General features: G+C 42.8%; 1 protein-coding gene across 1 annotated transcript in view; it reads left to right on the plus strand.

Moving 5' to 3' along the window:
- Positions 1-1,222: 1,222 nt before the first annotated feature.
- Positions 1,223-23,956, plus strand: part of LOC108251435 (IQ motif and SEC7 domain-containing protein 1) — a 107,493-nt gene continuing 84,759 nt past the window's right edge. Inside the window, exons 1-3 of the mRNA XM_037977001.1 lie at positions 1,223-1,436; positions 4,742-5,189; positions 10,177-12,014. Coding sequence (XP_037832929.1) covers positions 11,308-12,014 — 707 coding nt within the window. The 5' untranslated portion in view covers positions 1,223-1,436; positions 4,742-5,189; positions 10,177-11,307. The remainder of the gene's footprint in view (positions 1,437-4,741; positions 5,190-10,176; positions 12,015-23,956) is intronic.

A 23,956-nucleotide genomic window follows, 5' to 3' on the forward strand; every position in this document is an offset into this window, starting at 1 on the left:
TCCATCCATCCATCCATCCATCCATCCATCCATCCATCCATCCATCCATCCATCCGTCCATCCATCCATCCATCCATCCATCCATCCATCCATCAAGCACTATTCAAAATAGAAACACAAATCCAAATCATAAATCCTGTCACTTCCTGTTATAAAACAGCCACAAACAGCTTTTTATTAAAACACAATCAGTAAAAGATTTTCTTGAATCCTCCATCCTGATCAGCACGGAGGCGACAGTGGGAAGGAACGACTCGCTTTTAACAGTAACCAGGAACCAGAATGAGCGGCCACCTGCCTCGACCTGCTGGGGTTAGAGACAACAGGAAAGAGACACACAAGGATTAGAGTTCAGCCTGAACCAGGGATGAGCTCGACTTTGTGCTGAGAATGTGGAGCTAAAGAGTTTTAAGAGGGAAGATTTACTAAGAAAAGGAGGAAGATGTTAAAAAGACAAAAAGGTTGGAGGTGGTGAATCACAATAAGGAGAAAATTAAGAAATTTAAAATAATATGATGGAGGAAGAGGAGGAAGAGGAAGAGGAGGAGGAGGAGGAGGAGGAGGAGCCTTCTGAAGGTGTAGCTGCAGGAAACTAATGAACAAAGAGTAAACAAAAGAAGAGATTTCTCACTCTGTGTCAGTTTTCACTCCTCTTTCACAGTTTCTCTTTCTGCTTTAATTACAGATAAATATCTTAATCTTAGTTTAATCTTTGTAGAGGAGAGAATAGTTTAGTTCAGTAAAGGGATAGTCTGGACATTTTGTAAGTGATGTTCTGTGAAATAATTAACAGTAGTTAGTATTTTATCATCAGTCATGGAGCACAAAGTTTGGGGAAAGAGGCAGAAGTCTTCATTCAGGCTCGGCGCAGAGATAAACGGTGTTTATGTTGGAGGAAATTTCTGGAATGACTGATCGTCCTGACTGGTTCATCTGCAGATAGTGGTCATTAGATGAGTAACACAAATGTTGCTACGCTGAGAAAATGGTGACAGGTTATGCAAAAGTGTAGTGCAGTTTTTCTTTTTTAAGATAAACAATTTAAAATGAGGCATTAGTCAGTCCCGGATGAAGACTTTTGCCTCTTTGACACTATTGGACAAAAAATCACTTCAAAATGACCAGACTATCCCTTTAATGTTTTCGAATTTTCATTTAATTCTTGTGTTTTTCTACAATAGAACCCAGAACCGGAAGTTCCTGTACAAGCTGAAGCGGAAGCCAGAAAAGTGGGCGGAGCAGAAATCAAAGCGGTCAGCAGAAACACGGACAGAGTGGACCCTCTATCTGCAGCAGAGGATCTTTGGCGCCGCAGCTCCAGCAGCAGCAGCAGCAGCGGTTCTGTGGCAGGAGGAGCTGGTTCTGCCTGTTTGGGTCTGAAGGGGATTATTCTGGTTCCGCGGCGGAGGACGGAGGCCGAGCTGCAGCCATGACAGGTGAGTCCGCTTCAGCGCGCGCGCGTTTGTCGTGCAGCTCGTGTTTGTGTGTGCTGTGCTCGTAAATCTGCCCTCCACCCTCCATGTTTTTTTATTTATTCCTTCACGGGCTTTAATTGGTCCGTTTCCCCCCGGTGTCTGCGCGCGCGCCGGCTCCTTTAATTAGCGCTGACGTTAATTGGTTTTCCTGTCACACCGCGAGGCGGAAACGGCGCGCGGACAGAATGAGAGTGAGACCCCTGAGCCTCAGCAAACCCGGGACCAGAACCCAGCTGCTGGGTCCCTGCTGGTTCCGGAGGCCCGCTGAAGGCCCTGACCCGGTTCAGACAGGACTCTGATGACTCACAGGGTCAGAAACGGAGAGTTTAATTAAAAAGCAGGATTCTCTCTTTGAGCTGAAATATTTGCTTTTCTGCGCCTGAAGCCACAAGTGTTTCTCTGATTCTCTGTCGTGTGTAATATCTTCATAACTCTTGGTGTGTCTCATCTCTGCACATGAAAGAAATGATTACAGAGAAAACTTCAAGGCCAGAAACGATGTTAGAAAGACTCAAGGAGAGACTAAATAAGTGCAGGAAGAGAGAAAACACCCCGGCAGCTGCTGTCAGCAACAGACAAGGAAAACAAAACGGGTAAGAAAGTCAAAACAAGCAAAACCTCCACAAAAGATTAACTTCAGGTGAATGGACTGAAACAAGGCAAAACAAAAAACCAAAGTTACACAAACGAAGACAAACTGATCCAGAAAGACACAGAGGACAACCAGAGAGACAAAACAGACTTTGGGTCAAAATATGAGGATCAGTACGGAGAGAAGATGAGCTCCAGGAGAAGGGGGAACATCCGGGCTTTAAAAATGAGCTGAATGAAAGGAGTTCTGTCAGGAATCCAGGGAGGAACGGTTCAGGTTTGTAACATCTAAAGAAACTGGGTCAAATCTGCTGTAATGAGATTTCACCAGTGAGAGTCTACATTCATCTGTGAAACACGGTGGAGGTTGTGTCATGCTTTGCTGACGTTGTTGGGATTTGTGTCCGAGTTGATGGAGCTATGAAAGCATAAGGCAGCTTCTTGAGGTCTGGTAGATTTTTCAGTATAAATGTAACGTAACCCACTCTGCCTGTGGAGAAGAAACAGAAACTGCTCTTTAATTTCAGCATTGACTTACGTTAAAAAGGTGTCCTAAAAGCAAATCAAACATTTTGAAAGGTTTGGCTCAGATGTTGCTCTACAAACTGAACTTCATCCTCTGTAATAAATTAGTTTAAAGGACCTGACCTGACTGAATAATTATATAATAATTATATTCATAATAATTTTCTGCTGTCCAGACTCCTCCTGTTTTTACTCCGGAAAAACTAAGGTAATGTCTCTAAAATATGAGAAAATCTGCTAATTTTGACTTGAAATCAAACCTAATCCATTGTTTGCATGGCCTCAGGCTTCAGCAACACCTCCCTTTCTCTAGAATCACTTAAACTAAATTGAAAACAGTTGGAGACGCCCACAGTGACGTTATTTTAGGAAAAACATTGTGTTAAATTTTAAAATCTGCTCAGATTCTTGTGAAACCAGAGCGAGGATCTGTGATCCTGACAAAGGAGTCTATGAAGCCTCATGGAGCCTCTTGCAGTCTCATGGAGCCTCTTGGAGTCTCATGGAGCCTCATGGAGCCACATGGAGCCACATGGAGCCTCATGGAGCCTCTTGGAGTCTCATGGAGCCTCATGGAGCCTGGTGAAGCCTCATGGAGCCTCGTGGAGCCACATGGAGCCTGGTGAAGCCTCATGATGCCTCATGGTGCCTCATGGAGCCTCATGATGCCTCATGGAGCCTGATGATGCCTCATGATGCCTCATGGAGCCTCATGATGCCTCATGGAGCCTGATGATGCCTCATGATGCCTCATGATGCCTCATGGAGCCTCATGATGCCTCATGGAGCCTCGTGAAGCCGTTCACCTTAAGATTCTTATGAAAGCGTTCCAAAGTGGAGAAACGATGATGAAGCAGAATATTTTAAACCTGCTCACTCTCACTTTGTGTGTTAGAAACCTAAACAATAATGGAGTGCAGGTTGTATTTTGCTGAGCTTTAACTGGTGGAGACCTGGTGTTAATATTAAGCAGTTTGTTTGTTCTGTTTTTTTCTGGCTCTTTCTCAGTTTGTCCTGATTTTGTCTCCATTAAACTTTGGTTTTCTGAAAGAAAGAAAACCTGGTTTGGGGGAAAATTTTTATCCAAGCTAAGAATGTTCTTTCTCTGTATTTTGATTGTTATTGTGAGCGTTCTCACCACCTAGTGGCGGGGCGTGAGTATTACATCTTAGAACTGTTTGGTTTATTTAAGGTGGAGGAAACCAGTTTAAAGTATGTGGAGTTGTGTCAACATGGACTGATTTAAACCGGATATTGGCTCTAACTGCTAAGCTTCAGTGTTTTGTTAGTTGTTGTTTTTTTTACTCTAAAGGTTGTATTTCTCTGAGCTGTAACTGCTGGAGACCTGATGTTAATATTAAAACCAATAAGAGAAAAGGTTCAAATCGTTTCTCAGCTTCACTGAGTTCTGAGTTTCTGCAGCAGCTTTTTGTGTGGTCATGTTTTGAAAATCCCAGCCTATTTCCACATTTTCTAAAACTGTATTCCTGGTCGTTCACATTATTTCATCGCTCACCTCCGCCCACATCACCCACATTTGTAGGTAAACAAACACAGTTTTCAGCTGGGCACAGGTTTTATTTGAGCAGAGATTTATCATCAGAATCAAACTGTTGCTTTTCATAAACTTTTCTCTCCACAACAGATGTCGCCGTGTTGTTTTGATAAAACGAGCAGAAATAAATCGCCTTCCTCTGAGGGACGCAGGTTTCTGGGTACACTGCCCTCTGCTGCCTCAAAACATAATTCCTGCAAGTTGTGGAGAAAATGCAGCAATGTTTCCAACTTTTTATGGCATCATGGTTGAGTAATTATCTGATTAGACAAAAACAAAATGTTCAGATGATTTAAGGAGGAATTATCTGCCTGGTTGTTCTGATAAAGTCTGTAATTAGTTTAAGGAGCACAGTTTTCTTAAATTACACAGAAACTGGAGATCTGAATTCCTCCTGTGATCAATAATGCTGCAGGTTCTACATTTTCTTTTTGTGTTATCTGCATTTTTGAACTGTAACAGTTCATGTTGGACCATCCATCCTTCCATCCATCCATCCATCCATCCATCCATCCTTCCTTCCATCCATCCATCCTTCCATCCATCAGCCCATGCAGCCTGTCTGGACTCAACACCACCTCCTCTTCTTTTACAGCAGCACAGCCAAGGCGTAAAAACCCTCTGATGCTTCAGCCGTGATAATAACCCAAACGTCGTGTGTTCACACGCTCGTGCGGACGGAGAGGATCATCTGTGCTGCTGCAGCGGATCGTTCGGCTGTCAGGCGCAGAGGAATGATAATTAGGAAGAAATTGACTCGGCAGCAGGAAAGAAAGGAGGGAGAAGGAGGAAGGAGAAAAGGAGGAGAGGAGCGTGGCCTGCAGCAGTGAGCGGAGAGGAGGAAGGAGGGATTGGATCTGATCACGAAGAAGGGAGCAAAACCACGGAGTGGAAGCAGGTCTTTTTTTCTGGGAGACGATGGTGACAGCAGCAGCAACAGAGAAGGAGGTGAAAGAGAAATGAGCTTGGATCAATAATCCTCCCCATCCTAATCCTCCTCCACCTTCATCCCTCCATCACCTCTGCAGGAGCTGCTGAGACCTGTGAGACTCCGTCGCCTGTTTTTTTTTCTTTCACCTCCTGTTAGCTTTTTTCTGAATGCTGCATTGTGTCTGAGGATGGAGCTCACATATGTCACGTAACTGTTGGTTATTTAGGCCAGAAGGAGCGCGGGGATGAGTGTGTACAGTACGTGCATGTGCTGTGTTCATCGTGTGCATGTATGTTGGTGCAGATGGAAGGAGGCTGTGCATGTGAACGCTGTGGGAGCTGCACATATCATGAAACAGGGCAGTTAAAGTGGTGCTACAGCTAAATGAAATCCGAATGCTATGAAGGGTGAGGAGGCTGCAGCTGCATGTGGAACGACTGCAGCGTTCTTTCAGTTTAAAAGGAGAAAAGATCATATTTAAGGCAGAAAAACGACTTCCTGTAAGACTTCCCTCACAGGAAGCATCATGTCGGTGTTCTTGGAAACAGAATCTGTAAACTGGGACCTAGAATACCTTAAAGGAATGCATATCGCCCGCCAGAGTTTTAAATCAACTGATGAGGAGAAATCTCATCATGTTAACAGATCTGTTAGCCCTCGGAGTATGTCATGACTCTCAGCTACTACCACACCAAATCTTAGCTCAGCATCTGTGAAACTACCCGAGTTTGAACCATTTTTGTGTTGGCTAAGGTTGATTAGTTGTGGTAGCCATCTTGAATTAGGTTGACTCCATAAGCTAATGAGTTATAGATGTGATTTACTTTCTGAAGGTTTCAGTAAACTCTCACTTTTGTCTCCATGATCCTGGGCCATCTAACCTGGACTTTTTGTCCATTCTTCATGTCCAAACGTCTCCAGCTCCTTCAGGTTGGACGGTGCTGCTTGTGTCCAACAATCTTTAATCAAACCTCAGGTTCTCAGTTGGACTGAGGTCTGGGCTTTGACTGGACCATTCCAGAACCTTTACCTGGTTCTCCTTAAACCCGTAGAGTGTTCTTCAGCAGACGGTTTAGGCTCCATGTCCTGCTGGAAGGTGGACCTCCATCTCCGTCTCACATCTTTGGAAGACTCCAAGTTCCTCTCAATAACTTCTCTGTACGTTGCTTCATCCATCTTTCCTTGAACTCAGACCAGTTTCCCTGCTGATGGAAAACTTCCCCACATCATAATGCTGCCACCACCGTCCTTACTGTAGGGATGGTGTTCTCAGCATGATGAGAGGTGGTAGATTTGTGTCAGACTTAATGTTTGGTCTCATCTGACCCCAGCAGCTTCTTCCACATGTTTCTCCTCCATGAAGCTCAGCTCTGAGCAGCTTCTCGTGGTCCTGTACACAGATCCTCCATCTCTCAGCTCTATCAGGGTTATCTTTGTCCTCCTGGACGTCCCTCTTATTAATGTCCTCCTTACCTGCTCTGTGAGTTTTGGAGGTGTATTTATACTGAGATCATCCACAGGTGGATCTTATAGGAATAAATATATTTCAGAAATGTTTGAAACAAGTTTTTTTTTTATCATTTAATTTCACTAATCTGAAGTATTTTTCTGTAGGTCCATTACTTATAATCAAACAGAACAAAATAGAAAGAATATCAGTGGTGTGAATACTTTTGCAGCTGATTGGATAGACCATAAAATGAGTGATTATAGAAGCGAAGATGGGAAAATAAGACTGTATGATCCAGATTATCCCAGCTACTGGAAGACTCACCTTCAGCAGCAGAATATCTGACCTCAGCATGACTCCAATTTTTGTCTGTTTGTTTATTTTGAAGAATGATTTTCTTGGTAGGTAGTTTAAGGTATTATCCTCTGCTGCAGCCATCAAGTATTTTACTGAATAATCTATCAGTTAATCAACTAATCCAGAAATTTATGTTTGTGATAATCTGTTGTTATTGTTATGTGATGATGGCTCTTTCAGATTGCAGCACTTTGTCCTTTGCTGATTCATAACTTTTTCTCTGTTCTTCTGGAAACATCTTCGACCCAGAATCAGACGAGTTTCTGATCAGAGCTGAGATCCTGGAAACACTGAAGTCCAACAACTTGTGATTTCTTTGTAAGAACATTTCAGCGTTGGTGAAACGGGACTTAATTTTAGATCAACCAGAACTGTGCTTCCGCCCGTGTTCATTTTTCTCTCGATAATACAGGACGTTGGATTCTCTGTTGGTCTCGTTGGAAGACTGATTTTCCGTTCCAGGAATCTTTACAAATTTGTTGGCGTTGCTCTTTTGCAACATTCTAATAGCAGTGTGCTGCCACATTAATTAAACAAAGCATTGAATCAAATTCTTTCCTTCAGGATTTTCTTTTTTTTTTTGCAATGAAGTTATTCAGTTTACTTGATGAAATGTTTCATCTCAGTGTGATGCTTAGATTTCTTTACCAAAGTCAAAATGTCCCTCTGGAAACACAAAAAACCTTCTCACCTTGAATTAATGACTCTAAATTAAAATCTAAATTATGAACATATCTGCATCTCAAGCACTTTCTTTAGGAAGTTTCTGTTCTTGATTTTTTATTTTAAAGTCTGTTTCAGATCAGGTCCAGGAGTGTATCGGTCAAGTTTCTGCTCAAAGATCAAAGTTGATAAAAAGCTGCTGAATCCGAGAGAAACCAGATCCGTTTTCTAGAAACCCAGAAGGTTTCGGCTGTTTGAAACAGACAGTTCTGGCATCAAGCAGAGTGGGAGGCAGAGAGGGATGGTGGTCAGTTAGTGAGTCATGAATAATTGACTGGGCTTAATGGGAAGAGATATAAAAGCTTAAAACGGTTTGGCCGCTCTGCAATAGAGACCAGAAAGCTTGCACGTGTGTGTGGATGTGCGTGTGTGTGCGCAGATGTTAACTGTGATGGTTCAGCATCTTTAGATCAGACTTCTTCTAAATCAGCAGATTTGGTCATTAGCAACAAAAACTGTTGGTAACAAGTGTGTGTGTGTGTGACAGTGTAAAGGACGTCATTACACTGAATTTTAATAGGTGATGTCAGTAAATACAGTTAAAGTGAAGACAGTTTGTTCTTTTTAACGTTCTGTTGTGTTATTCATAACATCGCTTCTCAAACATTTCAACAAAATAAGAGCAGCAGAGACTTGTGACCTGAAATATCTGTGGCCAAAGTCTTCAGATATTGTTAATAAGCCAATTAAACAACAACCAAACTATCTCAACTACTATTAAACTACTTTACTATCCATTCATAGCGACACATTATCTCTTTAATCAATTATGACAAATGTGCTATTAGCAGTCATTTTTAAATTTTATAAAACGTCTGAAGATCATCTTAAGACTCCAAATTTCATGTTTCATGATCCACAGTGAGGATTGTTATAAGTGAGAACGAAGGACGACCTGATCAAAGTTTTCTTTCTGGGATACAAATATAAGTTTATTTCAAGGCGAAGGTTTTGCAAATCCAATCTTAGTCCTTAGAACTTGTGTTTTCCTGGGTTGTCACGATACCTTGTTCATTTATTGTTGGTACCTGCTGGACTCTAGACTGTGCAGGGTCCTGACTGTGGGCTCTGTCCAGGGTCCTGACTGTGGGCTCTGTCCAGGGTCCTGACTGTGGACTCTGTCCAGGGTCCTGACTGTGGGCTCTGTCCAGGGTTCTGACTGTGGGCTCTGTGCAGGGTCCTGACTGTGGATTCTGTGCAGGGTCCTGACTCTAGACTCTGTCCAGGGTCCTGACTCTAGACTCTGTCCAGGGTCCTGACTCTAGACTCTGTCCAGGGTCCTGACTGTGGGCTCTGTCCAGGGTCCTGACTCTGGTGCTCACCTCCAGCAATCAGTCCATCACAGGACCTGACAGAGTCAACCAAGCATCTATGGAGCCACCAAGGGCCAATTTAAAGTATGTAATGAACCTGACATGGTTGTTTTTGGACTGTGGGAGGAAACTTGAGGACCCAGAGAGCTGGGCTCAGCCTTAGAGAGGAGGTGAGGAGCTCCTTCATCTGGGGGGAGCTCGGAGTAGAACCGCTGCTCCTCATTGAAAGGAGTAAGCTGAGGAGGTTCAGACATCTGATCAGGAGACCTCCTGGGCATGTCCCACTGGGAGAAGACCCTGAGACACACCCAGACTTCTCTGGAGGGATATAGATCCTCTCTGGACTGGGATCCTCTTGGAACTGGAGAGAGGAAGAAGATGGAGTCCTTCTCTTTTTAAATTCCCGCCGCAGTGAAACTGTTGTTGTTTTTATTTTATTGGAAAACTTTAGTTCATTTCCATCAGTATCTGAATGAAATTACACATTTCCCAATTTTATTGATTTACCAAAAACCTCTGTGAAATGTTAGCTTATTTTTTATTTTTCACAAAATAGAAAATAGAAATTTGCTGCTGGTTTATTTAAACTGTTCAACTCATCTGCTGCTGGCAGTTTTACATTGATGAACTGTGAACCAGGTGATATAAAAGTAAAACTGTGAGAAAAAGCCTCACATTATGTTTATTAGGTTAATAAATAATTAGTCTGAGGTGTATTGTTGTGTCAAATCACATTGTGCTGAAGCAGAACTCGTACTTCATTGAGGGTTGAATCGCTTTTTTCTACTCGTATATTTGAAATCTTTCAGAACTTTAGCAGTGTGTTGAGATCCAGATCGGTCTCAGATCAGAGATGCAGAATCCTAATTTACAGAAAACAGATCAAACTAGAAGAAAAAGAGATTTGAATGAGTGAAAAGAAAGAAAGCGAAAACTGGGGGAGGTGGATGAAGACAGAGAGGGATAGTGATGGAGTGTAGGAGGGGACGCTGATGGTGTGTGATGTTTTCTTTCTTTATTTTTTTGATGGCTGAGACGGAGCATTTTATCTGAGAAAATGAGAGAGAACAGAGGGATGCAGATAAGAAACAACAGCAGATGGAAGAAAAGCAGAAGAAAAAAGAAAGCTGAGTAAAGAAAGTTAAAAGAACAGAAACAGGTGTTTGCTTCAGAAACAACACGGTGAACGTGTCGTGGGTGACGTTTCCTGCTGACTCTGCTTCTTATCTCTTTTCTTTCTTCTGTTTTTTTTTTAGATGTAACTGCTGGAAAAACACTATGAAAGCTCCATGAAGGACGGTGAATCCTCTGACGCCTCATTGTCTCCATGAAGGAGACGAGGATCTGAGATGAAATTAAACCTCTGGATATTTCCTCCAGCATCAAACCAACTGCAGGACGACAGGCTGAGTCCTGTTCAAGGACAAAAACACAAGAACGACATGACACTTTCCTCTTCCAAGTACATCCGGAGATGATTTTTCTTTTTACCAACGTTACATTATTATTTTATTTTATTTTAATGATGGAAAAACTGATCTAACTGCACTCAGAACAGCTGGAGATTTACAGCAGAGTTTCTGATCCCAGGATTATATTATGAGGCTTTGCAGGGAAGCAGGGGATTAGCCAACTTGTTTGGGAGTCGTGCACGTGGTGCTGCTGACTGCGTTTCCTCTGCAGGCAGCGATGATAAAGAGCAATACTATTTCTGAAGCAGATGGACAGAAGCATCCTCTGCCGGCTCCAGTCTCAACACCTGCCTGTTGGAAACCGCTGCTCTGAATGGAGTGCAGAGAGAGGATGCCGTTGATTTACTGACCGACGGGATCATAAACCAGCCGAGAGCAGAGAAACGGTCCGTGTTCGCGAGGCACTGGTTCTGCTTTTTAAACTGCAATGGGTCTGAGGTCCCACATGAACATCTGACCGACTCGGGGAATGATCGTCAGCCCAATAAAACTTCCTGACTGCAGCATGCGAGGAAGAGATCCATCTTGATTTGTGAATCAGAACTTAAAGAAGAGAAAGTCCTCTCCCCCCCACTTGTGTCTGGTGGGGGGGAGGGTGAAGGCACTTCCTGTTTAAAGGTGTAGGACTCAGGGTCTTGGCGTGTAGTTTTTAGACTGTAGGGTTTAGTTGTTAGAGTAGAGCTCCTCTTGTTTCCTAACTCAGCGAGCTAGCCTTTGGCTCTGCACCAGCTGTTCCAGCTGTGACTCAGGCAGGCGTTTAGCATTTAGAGTGTATCAACTGGATCTAACCAACTGTGAAGGCCAACAGCATTTTGGCTATTTAGCTTAAAATTTAGCATTAGGTAGTTTTCTGTCATTTTTAGCCTGAAGTTCTTTTGCTGTTAGCCCGCGTGCTAACCCTTGGATTAGCTAGCCATGGATGCTAATCCTGGCCCGGGCCAAGGCAGTCCAGAAAGCCCCAATCGAGCCGTGGAGTACCTGCTGGAGCTGAACAACATCATCGAGAGCCAGCAGAAGCTCCTCGAAACACAGCGGCGCAGAATCGAGGAGCTGGAGGTCCAGCTGGACCGACTCAGCCAGGAGAACAAGGACCTGCGTTTGGATCGGCAGCCGGTCGCTCCACCTGCTCCCCCTCCCGAGCCTCCTCTTCCACCTCCTCCCCCACCGCCTCCTCCAACTCAGACCACATCGGTTTCTACCAAGAACCACCACCCCCACCACAACAGCCAAGCTGCTCCCCAGCCCCCCACCTCCATCCCCCTCCACCACAGCCACCAGGTCCAGCACCATCACCACCACCATCATCAGCAGCAGCACCACCACTCCTACAACAGCACCACTACATCTGTTCCTGCTCCGACTTCAGCGAACCCAACCTCCATCTCTGTACCGACCCAGATCCCAGCTCCGGTCTCCCCCTCGACCCCGGCTCCGCCTCCTCCGCCTCCTCCCATCCCACCCAGAGATCCACCGCGGGCCCACAGCCGGCTGACCCGGGCGCCTTCTACCAGCACCGGGACGAACACCAACTTTGTAGAGAAGGAAAAGGAGAGGCTCGAACGTCTGCACAGCACCAACTCTGCCAATAACCACCACGCCCACACCCTCCACCACCACAAACCGTAAGTTCTGGTGTGTTTTTACCCCGAATAGAAACAAAGGGCGCATGGGAAGGACGCAAAACCAGACCTACTGGCCTGAGCTGCAGGTTCCACGTATTCAGTATGATTTACTTTGGAGCAAAGGCTTCCATGCAGATCAAGCTGCATCATTTACATCATCTTATGAGATTTTGTGTAAAATGTTTAAAAAATAAACAAACAAACTTAGAATGTAATGATTAGCAAATCTCATAAACGCTTGTTTTATTACCAATGGAACGTTGTACAATTCTTTGTGAAAAATAAGGTAATGGTAACAAAGCATGTCTTTAAAGTTTTTCCATTTCTCCTTTGTGAAGAATCCCCCTTTTTTATAGCAACAGTGGAGGTTTTAGAGAGAATGTTGTCCCATTCTGTCTGTTCAATAGTCCTGGATGGGAGCAGATGTTGTTCTAAAACCTGGAGATCCTTTCCAGAGGCACTAATGCACCCCCATACCATCAGAGAGGCAGGCTGGATGGTTTGAACCCGTCTGACCTCAGAACAGTTCTCCTCTTTGGTCCAGAGGAGACACATCTGTTCATATCTGGCTTCTTCTTTGCCTGATAGAGCTTTAAGCAGCATTTGTGAACGATGATCTGTGGAAGTGTTCCTGAACAGAACAGAACCAGAACAAGCCTTGACCTTTGACCTCAGAGATCAGATCTGTTGGTGATGTTATGTTCTGGAGATGATGGAGCTTCAGCCTGGTGAACCTCTGCCCAGATTCAGCCTCTAAATGCTCTTTTTATCTCCAGTCCTCTGACTTGTTGCCCCTTAGCCAACATTTTTGACATGTTGTTGCCATCAAATTCAAATTTTGCTTTTATTTGTTTCTCAAAATGGCACGATTTCTTAGTTTCAGCATTTGAAATATTTACTATGATCCATTGTGAATAAAATATGGGTTTATGAGATCATTGCATTGTTTTATTTCCATTTTACACAATGTGCCAACATTTTAGGAATTGAGGTTGTATAAAACCTTATTTTGTGGCTGATGAATTCCCTGCTCTAGATTTGAACTCAAAATTGTCTTGAAGTTTGCCACCATTGTCTGGTCTTTGCTGATCCCATGCTAACCTTTGAAGCTACTAACTTTGCAGCTTCTCTCACACAGGTTTTGTGCAAGTCTAGAGATTCTATTTGCACCTTCTTGCTAAATTTGACCTTTTTTCTTTTGCTTGATCATTGCTGGCTAAAAAAAGCAAGCAACACTTTTTTTCTCCCCTTTCTTATGACTTATCATAAACTTGTTAAATGCCAGAGTGTCTTCCTCAGAAGGAGAGGTCTGTCTTCATGTATTTTTGCGTATAAATATTTGTCCTTTTATCGGGTTACAGAGTGTAAACTTGTCGAGGGGTTTAGTGCGCTGCTGGAGACTCCAGAGGCAGATGAACTAAACTACAGCAGCACTCATGATTGCTGAAACACACATTCAATGGTGTTATGTAAAAGATCCTTTTGCAAAATGATACAAGTGGCTGTTTGCTGTGGCGCCATGAAAGACGCTTTCTGTAAAAAGTGAAGCTGTTTGCTGTTTCGATCACCATGGTAACCACTTACCAGGCAGCTCGGTGGCCTCCTCCATTGTTTTCTTTTTTATTTTGTTGTAATTTTTGTTGCTCTGATTACATTTTTACTCTGAACTGTGTTCATTGGGCCTAAATTGGGTTTGTTGCCTAGCAACGCTATCTCAGCAGCATCCTGTAAGGAAGTGGCGAGCGCTCGGGATCCTCGCTGCAGCAGACGTCTTTGTACGCAGGGCTGAGAGGTGTCGTAGGGTTGCTTCATCCAACTCGACGTTTTTTTTTTGTTTTTGTGGAACTGGTAACGCTGACTCGCTGTTTGTGGGGAGCACTGGTGATAGCTGTTGCTATGCAACTGTGGAAAACGTGTTTGAAGGACAGCACTCTCACCAGCAGCTGAAATGGGTTTCAGCCTCGGCTCGGAGCTTTGCTGAGCTCATAATGCTGCTGTTTGGAGCATCACTGCAGAATCGAGCTCCTGATAGACCTGCAGAAATGAAGGCTGGGACACGCAGTGATGACTCATGGAGACAGATTTACTGTTATTTTATCTTATAACCTCTCATATGTGCATCCAAAAAGTGAAGCAGATTGTGTGCAGAGGTACTTGGTGTGACTCAGATCTTTTGGGTTTTATTTCATCCCTGAGTCACGGTGCATTCAGGTGCAGCTGAAGAAAAGCTGACCTCTAGCTTACAAATGATGTAACAGGCTTATAAAAAAAAGAAGCTGTAGTCTGACAGCTGTGAAGATACGGCTGATTCGTTATGAAATCTCTCAGCACAATCCGCTGCTCGCTGAACATGATCCAAGAAATCCCACGATGCACTGGGGCCGATTATGGTGTAACAGTGAGGTGCAGAGCTGGCCGCTCTGGTTTCTAAGTAATTTCATGTTGAACATGATGCAGCAAAATGAAAACACCACCACGAATGGTTTTCTTTCAGCTGGACGATGTAAGGAACCAGAGGAGGACGAGACGGAACGATTAACCTGAGCTGTCAGGGATTCATTTTTACTGGATTTACTTTAGTTCATCTTAATCTGATGGAGGATCTCACAGAAACATGTTGATGCAAAGAATTCCATGAATTCCAGTAAAAAAAAAAAAGCTTGCAATTGATTTTTACTAAAGTAAAAAAACTTTAAAATAAAACAAACAAACACAGCAGCTTTCTATCTGTAATAATCAAATAAAAAACAGGAAACACTTGTTTTATTCTGAAATATTTCACCATCTTCTCTTGTGTTCAGGAGGACACTTCTGCTTAAACCTGTTATTTGGGCCTAAAATACGGAAAAAGTATTATACTAATAGTTTCAGGCGCCTGATGAGAGGAACCATTATTAATTTTTTTAAATTTACCTAAAAACATGTAATCACACTTAGCAATAAAAAAGCAGCTATGTGTTTATTGATAAGTTTTACTTCACAAACTGTAGTTTAGTTACAAATATCCATTTTAAAAATAACGGCTTCATTTTTCTCCCCCCTCCCTAAACTTTGAGTTGGTTCGGTCCAACTCTGTAAAACATTGTTAGCTTGTAGCTGTAGATTTAAGATAAAAACAGTTTTTAAAGCTTTAAGACGGTTTGTCCTGAAAGCGTCCGGGTCAGAACCGTCCTTCAATCTGTGGTTTTGCAGTTTTGAGTCGAAGCTTGGTTTTGTTTTCAGTTCTTTTTCTGTTATTTTCCATCCTCAGCTCGAACCACAGACTGTAATTGTAACGGGTTACGGTTTCTACCCAACATGTAAGTTTTATGCGTCTGCTCCACGTTTTGTTTCCTGATTCTGGTGTTATTCTGTGGCAGCGTTACAGCGCCACACACAGGCCTGGCATAGTTACTACAGCGTTTGGGTCGTGTTCAGTTTTTCAGTGTAGATGGAGACATTTCTAGAAACGGCGCTGTGTTTGTGAGGATGTTTATAGAAATTACAAAATAAAGACTGTTTTGTAAGAGAAACATTTCTGCCTGAAGAAAGTCAAATTTTCTGTCAAACAGAGAAAAAGTCAAGATTTTCAGATGATGCTCACTTTAAATTTGGACTGTTTGAAAATGAGCCACTAAATATAAAATAATTCAGAAGATGACTTTTTATGCGTTTCTGCCAACAAATCTTCCTTAAATGTGAGACAGAAGAGCGTTTAATCTCCTCCGGTGTTGGCAGGATTTTAGTTTCAGACCCAACATCTCTGAGCGTCGTGTTGTAAACAGCTGCTGACGGCTCGGACGGCTCGTCCTCGGTGTGCTGATGACAGGAACGGCAGTGAAAATGAGCTGAGTCGGCAGAACTGCTGCTCCAGGTGTGCTTCTGTGGGTTTTGGGCTCATTCAGAGCTCTGAGCTCCATAAACAAACAGCTGACACGTTTCGCTCCCGACAGCAATAAAAACCTTTAGTTTCCTGTGGTTTTTAATTGTTTAGGACTGCAGCAAGTCCCGTGTGGGAGCTAAAACATCTTGATTCAGTCCTTTATCTCATCAGCACCGACTCCTGTCTGATTATCCTGAGCTGAACGTGTTTCTGTCGACACGCTGCAGCAGTTTAAACCAGGCCGCTCCAGGCAGGGGGCCCATAAAGATGAGCACAGCTTTTTCCTTTTTCAGATGATTTTTTAAAATGAGGCCGCCTCACACAGGAGACATAACTCCTGAACGAGCAACTTCTCCTGTTTGTATTTATTTTCTTATTCTTCCTGATCAGCAGATTCAAACTTTAAAGCATTTAAACATCAGGAAGGGGCTGATTACTTCCATCTTTGGATTGCTGGATATTTTAAAATCTTTTTATTTCATGATGACGTTAAGATTTCTGATGATCACCGTTTTAAAATGAATTGGCTTTTAAAATAAAATGTAATAACTACACTCTGAGATGCCAAAGAACAGAAAAATAAACTCTGCTGTGAACGTTGGGCTTGTCGACACAAATCTTATAACTTTTTTGAATTTCTTAAACTTTTCAGGTGAAAAACCAGTTCTTGTTTTTCTCCACACCTCTAGTATGATCTGCGAACATCCGTCGAGTTTCTGTCAACTTCGCCTTTGCTGGTCGAAGGTTTTAGTCACTGTTTTGCTCATTTTAGCTTTTAGCTGATGTTCTGTTGGTTTTAGGTTTTAGCTTTGTGAGTTTTAGCTTCTCAGCTGTTCTGGCTTTAGTTTGAGTTTCGCTAACTTTAGCTTTTAACTTTTGTTTTGCTTATTTTAACTTTAACAGCCGAAGTTCAGCTTCTTCAGCGTTCACACTGCAGACTGCAGTTCTTTTCAAAACAGCCAACTAATTTTATTTATGTGTGCAGGACTTTGGCCAACAGCAGTTGTTTTTAAATCCGCTATATAAATAAACTTGATTTGATTTAATATTAGTTTTTAGGCATTCAGATTGTGAATAAAACTTATTTTAATTCAGGAAAATTTCCAACTGGATTCATAATTTTTTTCCCATTGACGCTGAGCCAAGTGTCAGATACTCTAATGTGTTCTTTTGTAAATGTTTAGATCCAGAGCTGCCCGTTAATCAGTGTCCTGGTCCTGGTGGAGAGGCAGATTGTTGGCAGAACGTCTCTCAGGACCCAGATGGCTCAGAGATTATTTTGGCAGCCAGCTGATGTAAAAGATGTGTCTTTTGTTTTTGTGGCCAAACTGCAGACTCAGAGGCAGCGATGCAGACGTTAATGCTGAGCCACGGAGGAAATCTGATGCTTCTGTTAGTCAACAGCTGATTTCTGCAGTAAATTGGGCTCGATGAGGAGAAGTCTGAGCCGGATTGGTCAGATGTTATTGTCAGGACATGGTTCTCTGCCTTTCTGGCTGCGGATTTTACTTATTGTTATCTTTCTAAATGCAGTTACAGTCAATTCAGTTCCTACTAGAAAACTGTTCATTTATATGCAGCACAGTAAGTTATTTAAGGAAGCCAGCAGATTGCATCAAATCTTCACCAATAAAACGTTCTTCCTCCTTGTTTGAACGCTGATTCAGCATTCAAGCCGTTTTCCTGCTGCAGACTTTATTCTGTTTTATCCGTTCATCAAAACGTTGAGCTCGTTCTAGATTTCTGCTCTGACTCTTTACTGAGTCTGAGTTAGGAAATTTGTTTTGATTTAGATCTGATGACGTTAAACAGAGTCTTTCCCTGTGTTTGTTCCACATTCTCCGAGTTCCTGAACGCATCGCTGGATGTTTTAGAGAAAACCATGAGAGTAACGAAGCCATGCAGAGTGAGCAGATGAGGGGAGCTTCTGTGTTGATGCTGGAAAATGTCTCCTGCTTCACGCATCAGTCTGATGACATCTGAGGCAATAAATTTATTGCAAAACCCAGGAGGACTGCTGCAGTGCATGATGGGAAACGAGCTGCCAGTGGTCTCAGTGTGGAGGGAAATTATCCAGCACAAGCTAGAAATTAAAGATTCTGATGCAGTGATTTTCCATCTTCTCTGGTGTCCTACATTTCCCAGAATGCTGTGTGTGTTGCAGCGTGGAGGGCGACAGACAGAGCAGGAGTGATGTGGGAGTGCGAAGTGTGAATAATCAGCTGCAGAACATTCTGGTCCGTTTTCTGGACCGCATCTTCCCACATGCATTTCTCACTTTCTAATAACTGAACACCAATTTTCAAAAAGAACAAATCTGAGTGTTGTAGTTTCTTCAGAGCGGTTTTAGGGAGGATGCAGGATGCACAGCATGAGCATAATCTTTACGTCCCGTGGTCCGTTTGGACCTGAGATTTCTTGTCACGTCAGCATGGTGTGCAGCCGAGAGGTCAACATTTCAGTCAGTATTATTGGACTGGAAATGTGTAATAAAGCAGCCAGAGTCCAAAGAAAAACTATTTAAAAACCTTTAGAAAGTCTGGAGAACTATTAATCCAGACCAGTTTAGAATATTTCAGCTGTCTGGCTGCTTGGAAGGAAAGTATGGAGAAATGAGAGATGATTCTGGACTTTTGAGCAGTATTGTCTGTGTTAGCTGCTGAGACAAGGTCAGGGGTGAGTTTTTTCCCAAGCACAGGTCTTCTAGTATCTGGGTCTTGTTCCTGAGTGATGGTAGGACAGATCAGGAGATGAATCAACAGTTTGAGGCTTCGTCTGCAGTATTAAGAATGTTGCTTCGGTTTGTCGTAGGGAAAAAGAGTTGAGCTTAAATTCAAAGATCTCAATAAACTGATCTGTCTGCATCCCAGTCCTCACCTGGGGTTGTGGGTGAAAAGCCAGGTATGTCGCACACCGAAATGACAGTCGGAGTCGTTTGGATTCCAGCCAATGCACGGGGGATTTTATTGACACATTTACTCTTGATCAGCTTGCCCCAAAATCCCAAAGTATCTTTGAGAAAGGGCGTATTTATACAGAAATCAATGCATGATGACTATGCATACTTCTGACCATTTACGTAACTCCTACGACACTGGTTCTAGCCCAACCCAGTGTGTTTCCTGGATTCTAAGAACCAGACAAATCCTGTGTTCCAGGAATCCTCCTGTTATCACCTCCCACTGTTCCCAAGTTCTGGCAAAACATTCGGACATAACTGGCAAAACAACCGGACATTCCTAACAAGGCCTGGTGAACTTCTGCACTATCTTCTCCTCCACATTGTCACGAGGTTTGGATCAGGACTGAATCAACCAGATCCTGGATCCAAGCATGTAAAATGAGCTCCTCTGTAGGGTGGCTGGGATCAGCCTTAGAGATAAGGTGAGGAGCTCGGAGTAGAGCTGCTGCTCCTCATAGAAAGGAGTCAGCTGAGGAGGTTCAGACATCTGATTAGGATGCCTCCTGGACACCTCCCTTTGGAGGTTTCCTGCTAGGAAGAGACTCCAAAGCAAACCCCGTACTCGCTGAAAGGATTATATATCCTTTATATCCTGGGAACGTCGCTGGAGAGACGGAGGTCTGGGTTTCCCTCCTGGACCTGTTAGCTCCAAGACCTGACCAGGGAAAAGCAGCAGAGGGAGGATGGATGGATGAATGGATGGATGGATTGATTACAGGTTAGATGTTCACATAGATGGATCAATGATATGATGATGGATCAGTGAATGATAGATGAATTATGAATGAATGAATGAATGATGGACTGTTGGACTATCTGTGGACATTAATAACTGAGTATTTGTAATTAAAGCTTTTTGAAACCTGGACAATCAGATAAAATAACATTATAAACTGTAATAAGTGAGTTTTTCTTTTTAAAACTATTTCCATGTTTTGTTTTGTTTTTGTGATCTTTGAGGTTTTATGTTTAACTAAAGGAGGCTTGTTGTTTCCCACATTGTGCGCCTCAAACACGGGCTGGTAATTGAGTGGAAACCCAGTCTTTGTTGTTCTGATGTTGTTGGGATTGATGGCGTCTCGGCGCCGCCGCTGAGCCGTCTGGAGAACCAGGCTGAGCTCAGACATGGTTCCCCGAGGAGCAGAGGTGGGTTCCACTTCGTTTACTGCTGTGAAAGGAACAGAAAAGACTCGACTCGGGATGATTTCTGGGCTCATTAATTATTAAATGAAGCCTGAAAGATGCTTCAAAGATTAGATATTTTCCTGGGAGGATGATCAGATTCAGTTTTCAGGGTCAGCAGGAACGTGTACCCCCCTCTGTTTGGCACATTATGTAACGATGGATGGATGGATGATGGATGGATGGATGAATGATTGAATCAGAGAGCAGTAACTCAGCAGCAGGTTGACTGATATCCACAGTAAACCCATCAGATTAGCTCAGATGGGATTAAATCAGATTAGCTGATTGGTGGGTTGGTGCAGCAGCTTCAAACTGTTTTTCTCCTGTAGCTCAGAATCAGAACCCCGGAGTCCAACAGCATCTATACTTCCTTTAAGACACATCATTTATGAAAGGAAATGAGATTTCTCATGTTTCTGTGTGTTTGTTCATCTTAGCAGAGTTTGAAACCAGAGAAACCAGACTTCTGTCCTGTTAGCTGAAGACGTCTGTTTCCCATCTGGAGAGTTTTAATCTGACGGCGTTCCGAGCTTCAAACTCCATGAGACGCAGTTTCAGTTCACGTTAAGATGGCCGCCCAAGCTTATCAACCTCAGCTTATACAAAACTATCTGTAACTAAGCGAAGTCTTCATCCCGACCAGAAGGTCGCAGCCGTTTTTAGACAAAAAAAAAGCAGCAGTCTTTAAGAAGAAAGAGTGAAATGAGTTACTGTCTCTCAGTCGTGGTCTTATAACGTTTTATTTCAGCTCAGATTATTTGTTTTTGTGACGTATGAAGTTTGTCGTTCTGATGCTTTTTACTCTGTAAGAACTGGTAAATAAAGCAACATGTTGAATGTCTGTTTGTTTGAAGGGGGGAGGATGTTTGAAAAATAACTCAATCAAAGGCCTGGCGTTCCTTCAGGGAATGCTTATCGCTCGCCGCCTTTCAGGCCGGAGTTTAAACTGAAATCCTCTCGTTGTGAGAAGAGAGTCGCAGTCATCTGTTAGCACTCAGTTTGTGTTGATGACTGTCAGCTACTACCACACCACATATTTGAACAAAGTTTTTGCCATTTATGTTTTCTAAGGTTTGTTAGCTCTGGCAGCCATCTTAAATTAGCAGTTGTTGATGTCAATTCAATGATTAAACTGTCAAAATGTTTAATTAAAATCCATCCAGTGGTCCCTGAGATGTTTTGCTAACAGACAAATGAACCCACTGACAGGAAATTACATGATCGCCCATTTAAACCTGGAGGTGGATGTATTATTTTAAAGTCTCCATGATGAGAATGCATTGATCAAATACATAAATGATCTTTTTCTTAAATATCTTTCCACCAGCTGTTCTACAGAACATCTTCCATCATGACATTTTATTAAGAATGTCATCAAAAAAGACTTTAAAAGGCCAGATGTGTTACGTTTCTCCTGTTTGCTGCATTTCAGGTGTTTTGTTTTCTAAACTAGACGTTCAGTAACTTCCCTAATCCTTCTGTTGTGGGACAGATTCACATGTACCTACAGGACACAGTCCCTCCTGGTTTGCTCTCACTCTACTTCAGCAGGCTCTTTCTCTTATTATGTAATGTAGAAACGTGTTTTTGTGGCTCGTGTGTGTGTTTGTGTTTGGAGGAGGTGTGTAGCTGCAGCAGCGCCGCAGGCTCGTTACAAGAAGCTGCACTGTAGTTAAATATCAGCAGCCTGCCCTGCACCTGCCTGTGTGTGTGTGTGGACGTACTGCAGTGTAACTAGCGTGGAGGTGAAGGGGAAAGTAGGCTAGCTGATATGAATAGAGGGCTGATGGATTACCTCTCAGAGCCGGCTGCAGGACGACACCCTGGGGTCCGACTCTGTTTGGCTTCAAGCTGCAGCAGCAAACCCTGAAGTTAGGAGGGAGGTTACTGCAGAGGAGCAGCAGCGAGGAGGAGGAGAGAGGAGAGAGGAAGAATACGTCTTTCTTTCCCCCGTGAGGCAGACGGGCCCACAGTGGAGCTCCTTCACTTCGTTAGGTCAAGGTCAAATGGATTGAAGGAAGTCAAAGATGACCAAAGTCAGGGTCCCAAAGTGTTTGACTGATTTTTATTAACTTTAATATATTTAATATGCAGTTCTGTCAGAAGAATTCAAGTCTTAGGACATTTATAGGCCCTGTTCAGACCTGGCACTAACATCCAGACTGGAGGATCTGATCAGACTTAGACAGAAATAAATACTACATCTGCAGCTCTCCAATATTTTAGTAATCTAATAATTTAGTAACTGAATTTAGACGTTTCCAACCTTTTATTCTGGAATTTCTGCTCTTACACCTGCCTCCCCGTCCACCATCAGTACTGTGAACATGCATCTGCAGACACACCGCTAAAGATCAGTCCAGTCATTTATTATTTATTCATTAGAAACCTTTTCTAAAACAGCATCTTTATGGAAACTTAAAACCAGTCACTTCTGTACAGGGAGATGTTGATGTGTGTTCAGTTATCAGGATGTTTCTCTGCTGCAACTGATTTAAAAAAAGAGATGAAATCAATGAGGATTTTTAACTTTAGCTTTAGGTTTGTTTAGTTAATTTTAGCAGCCATTCTGCTGCTTCTAGTTTTAGCTTCTGTTTTGCGTCTCTAAGCTTTTAGCTACCATATGGGGCCTTTTAGTTTAAGCTACAGTTTTCCTTGTTTTAGTTTAGATTTTTTTTTTGTATATTCTGCTGATTTTAGCTTCTGTTCGGCTTGTTTTAGCTGTAACACCTCAGCATGTTTCTGCACGTTCACTCTCTGTTATTTTTTTAGTTTGTTTCTGAATTCTTCTCTGTTCGGCTCCTGTCAGTCGTCTCAGTTTTTACCACATATTTCAGCAGAGAGGATGGCCGCGTGTTCATCAGGGGTATGAACTCTGCCAGGTGGGAGGAATCACCTTCATTATAGAAACAAACTGTCAGAGAGCTCAGCGGGTGCCGGCCTCAGCTTCAGTTTTTGGCGAAACGGCGTGAAGTGATTGTTTTCTGCGTGTGAGGGTTTTCCAGATGTAACCTTTTGGAAACCGTGAACCAACGGAGAGCAGAAGCTGCGGAGGATCTATTTAAATCGCACCGACTTCCACGCAGTCCTTGTTACCGTGACAACATGTTTCTTCATTTGAAACGGTTGCCCTTAACAACACGGTTGGCGTGGCCTCCTTCCTGGAGCAGCTTAAACTGAAACGCAACATATTTCAGTTTGTTGGTTTCACCATGTTTTCACTTTTTAACTTGTTTTTTTAATCTTTTTTTTGATTGTGCAGTTTGAGAACAGTCATTAAATCAGCAGCAAAAAGCCAGTTTAACCTTAAGATAAAAATAGAAACACATCATGAGCAGGAGGCTTTTTCTGGACAGTTAAATAAGGTTTTTAGCTCCTGTACTGCCCCCTACAGGTGGTTGTTTTTTATTTTCTGTAATCAGGTTTATGTTGAGGCGACGGTACTAACTGCATCAGTTCCTGGTGAAAAGTCTTTCTTTCAAAATAAAAAAAAGAAGAAATAAGCACATTATCGCCTCCTATTGGACTGGAGTGTCAGTTTACCTTAAAATGGTTTTAAAAAATGGTTTTGCACATCTGGGCTTAATGAGAACGATATGATCTGATGTGACATCGAGTGTGCTTTGATTTAAACTCGTCACATGGATCCTGGTTGTTTTTGTTATTGTTACCGACCTCCACCAAGGAGGTATGTGTTTTTGGTAGCGTTCATTTGTCTGTGCATACAGATTTTTATGAAGTTTTCAGGACATGTTGAGGTTGTCACGAAGAAGAAATGATTAAAGTTTGGTGGTGATCAGGAGGGTTCTCAGCAGAGGTTTGCTCTCTGAATACTTTCAGTTATTATTACTATTAGCATTGTTAACAGTTTATAGTCCAATCAGAAACTGTTTCTGAAGGTAGGACATAAAATGTTTAGATGGGCTGGTCTGT

The sequence above is a fragment of the Kryptolebias marmoratus genome, linkage group LG8 (assembly GCF_001649575.2).
Source record: "Kryptolebias marmoratus isolate JLee-2015 linkage group LG8, ASM164957v2, whole genome shotgun sequence".
Taxonomy (NCBI): domain Eukaryota; kingdom Metazoa; phylum Chordata; class Actinopteri; order Cyprinodontiformes; family Rivulidae; genus Kryptolebias; species Kryptolebias marmoratus.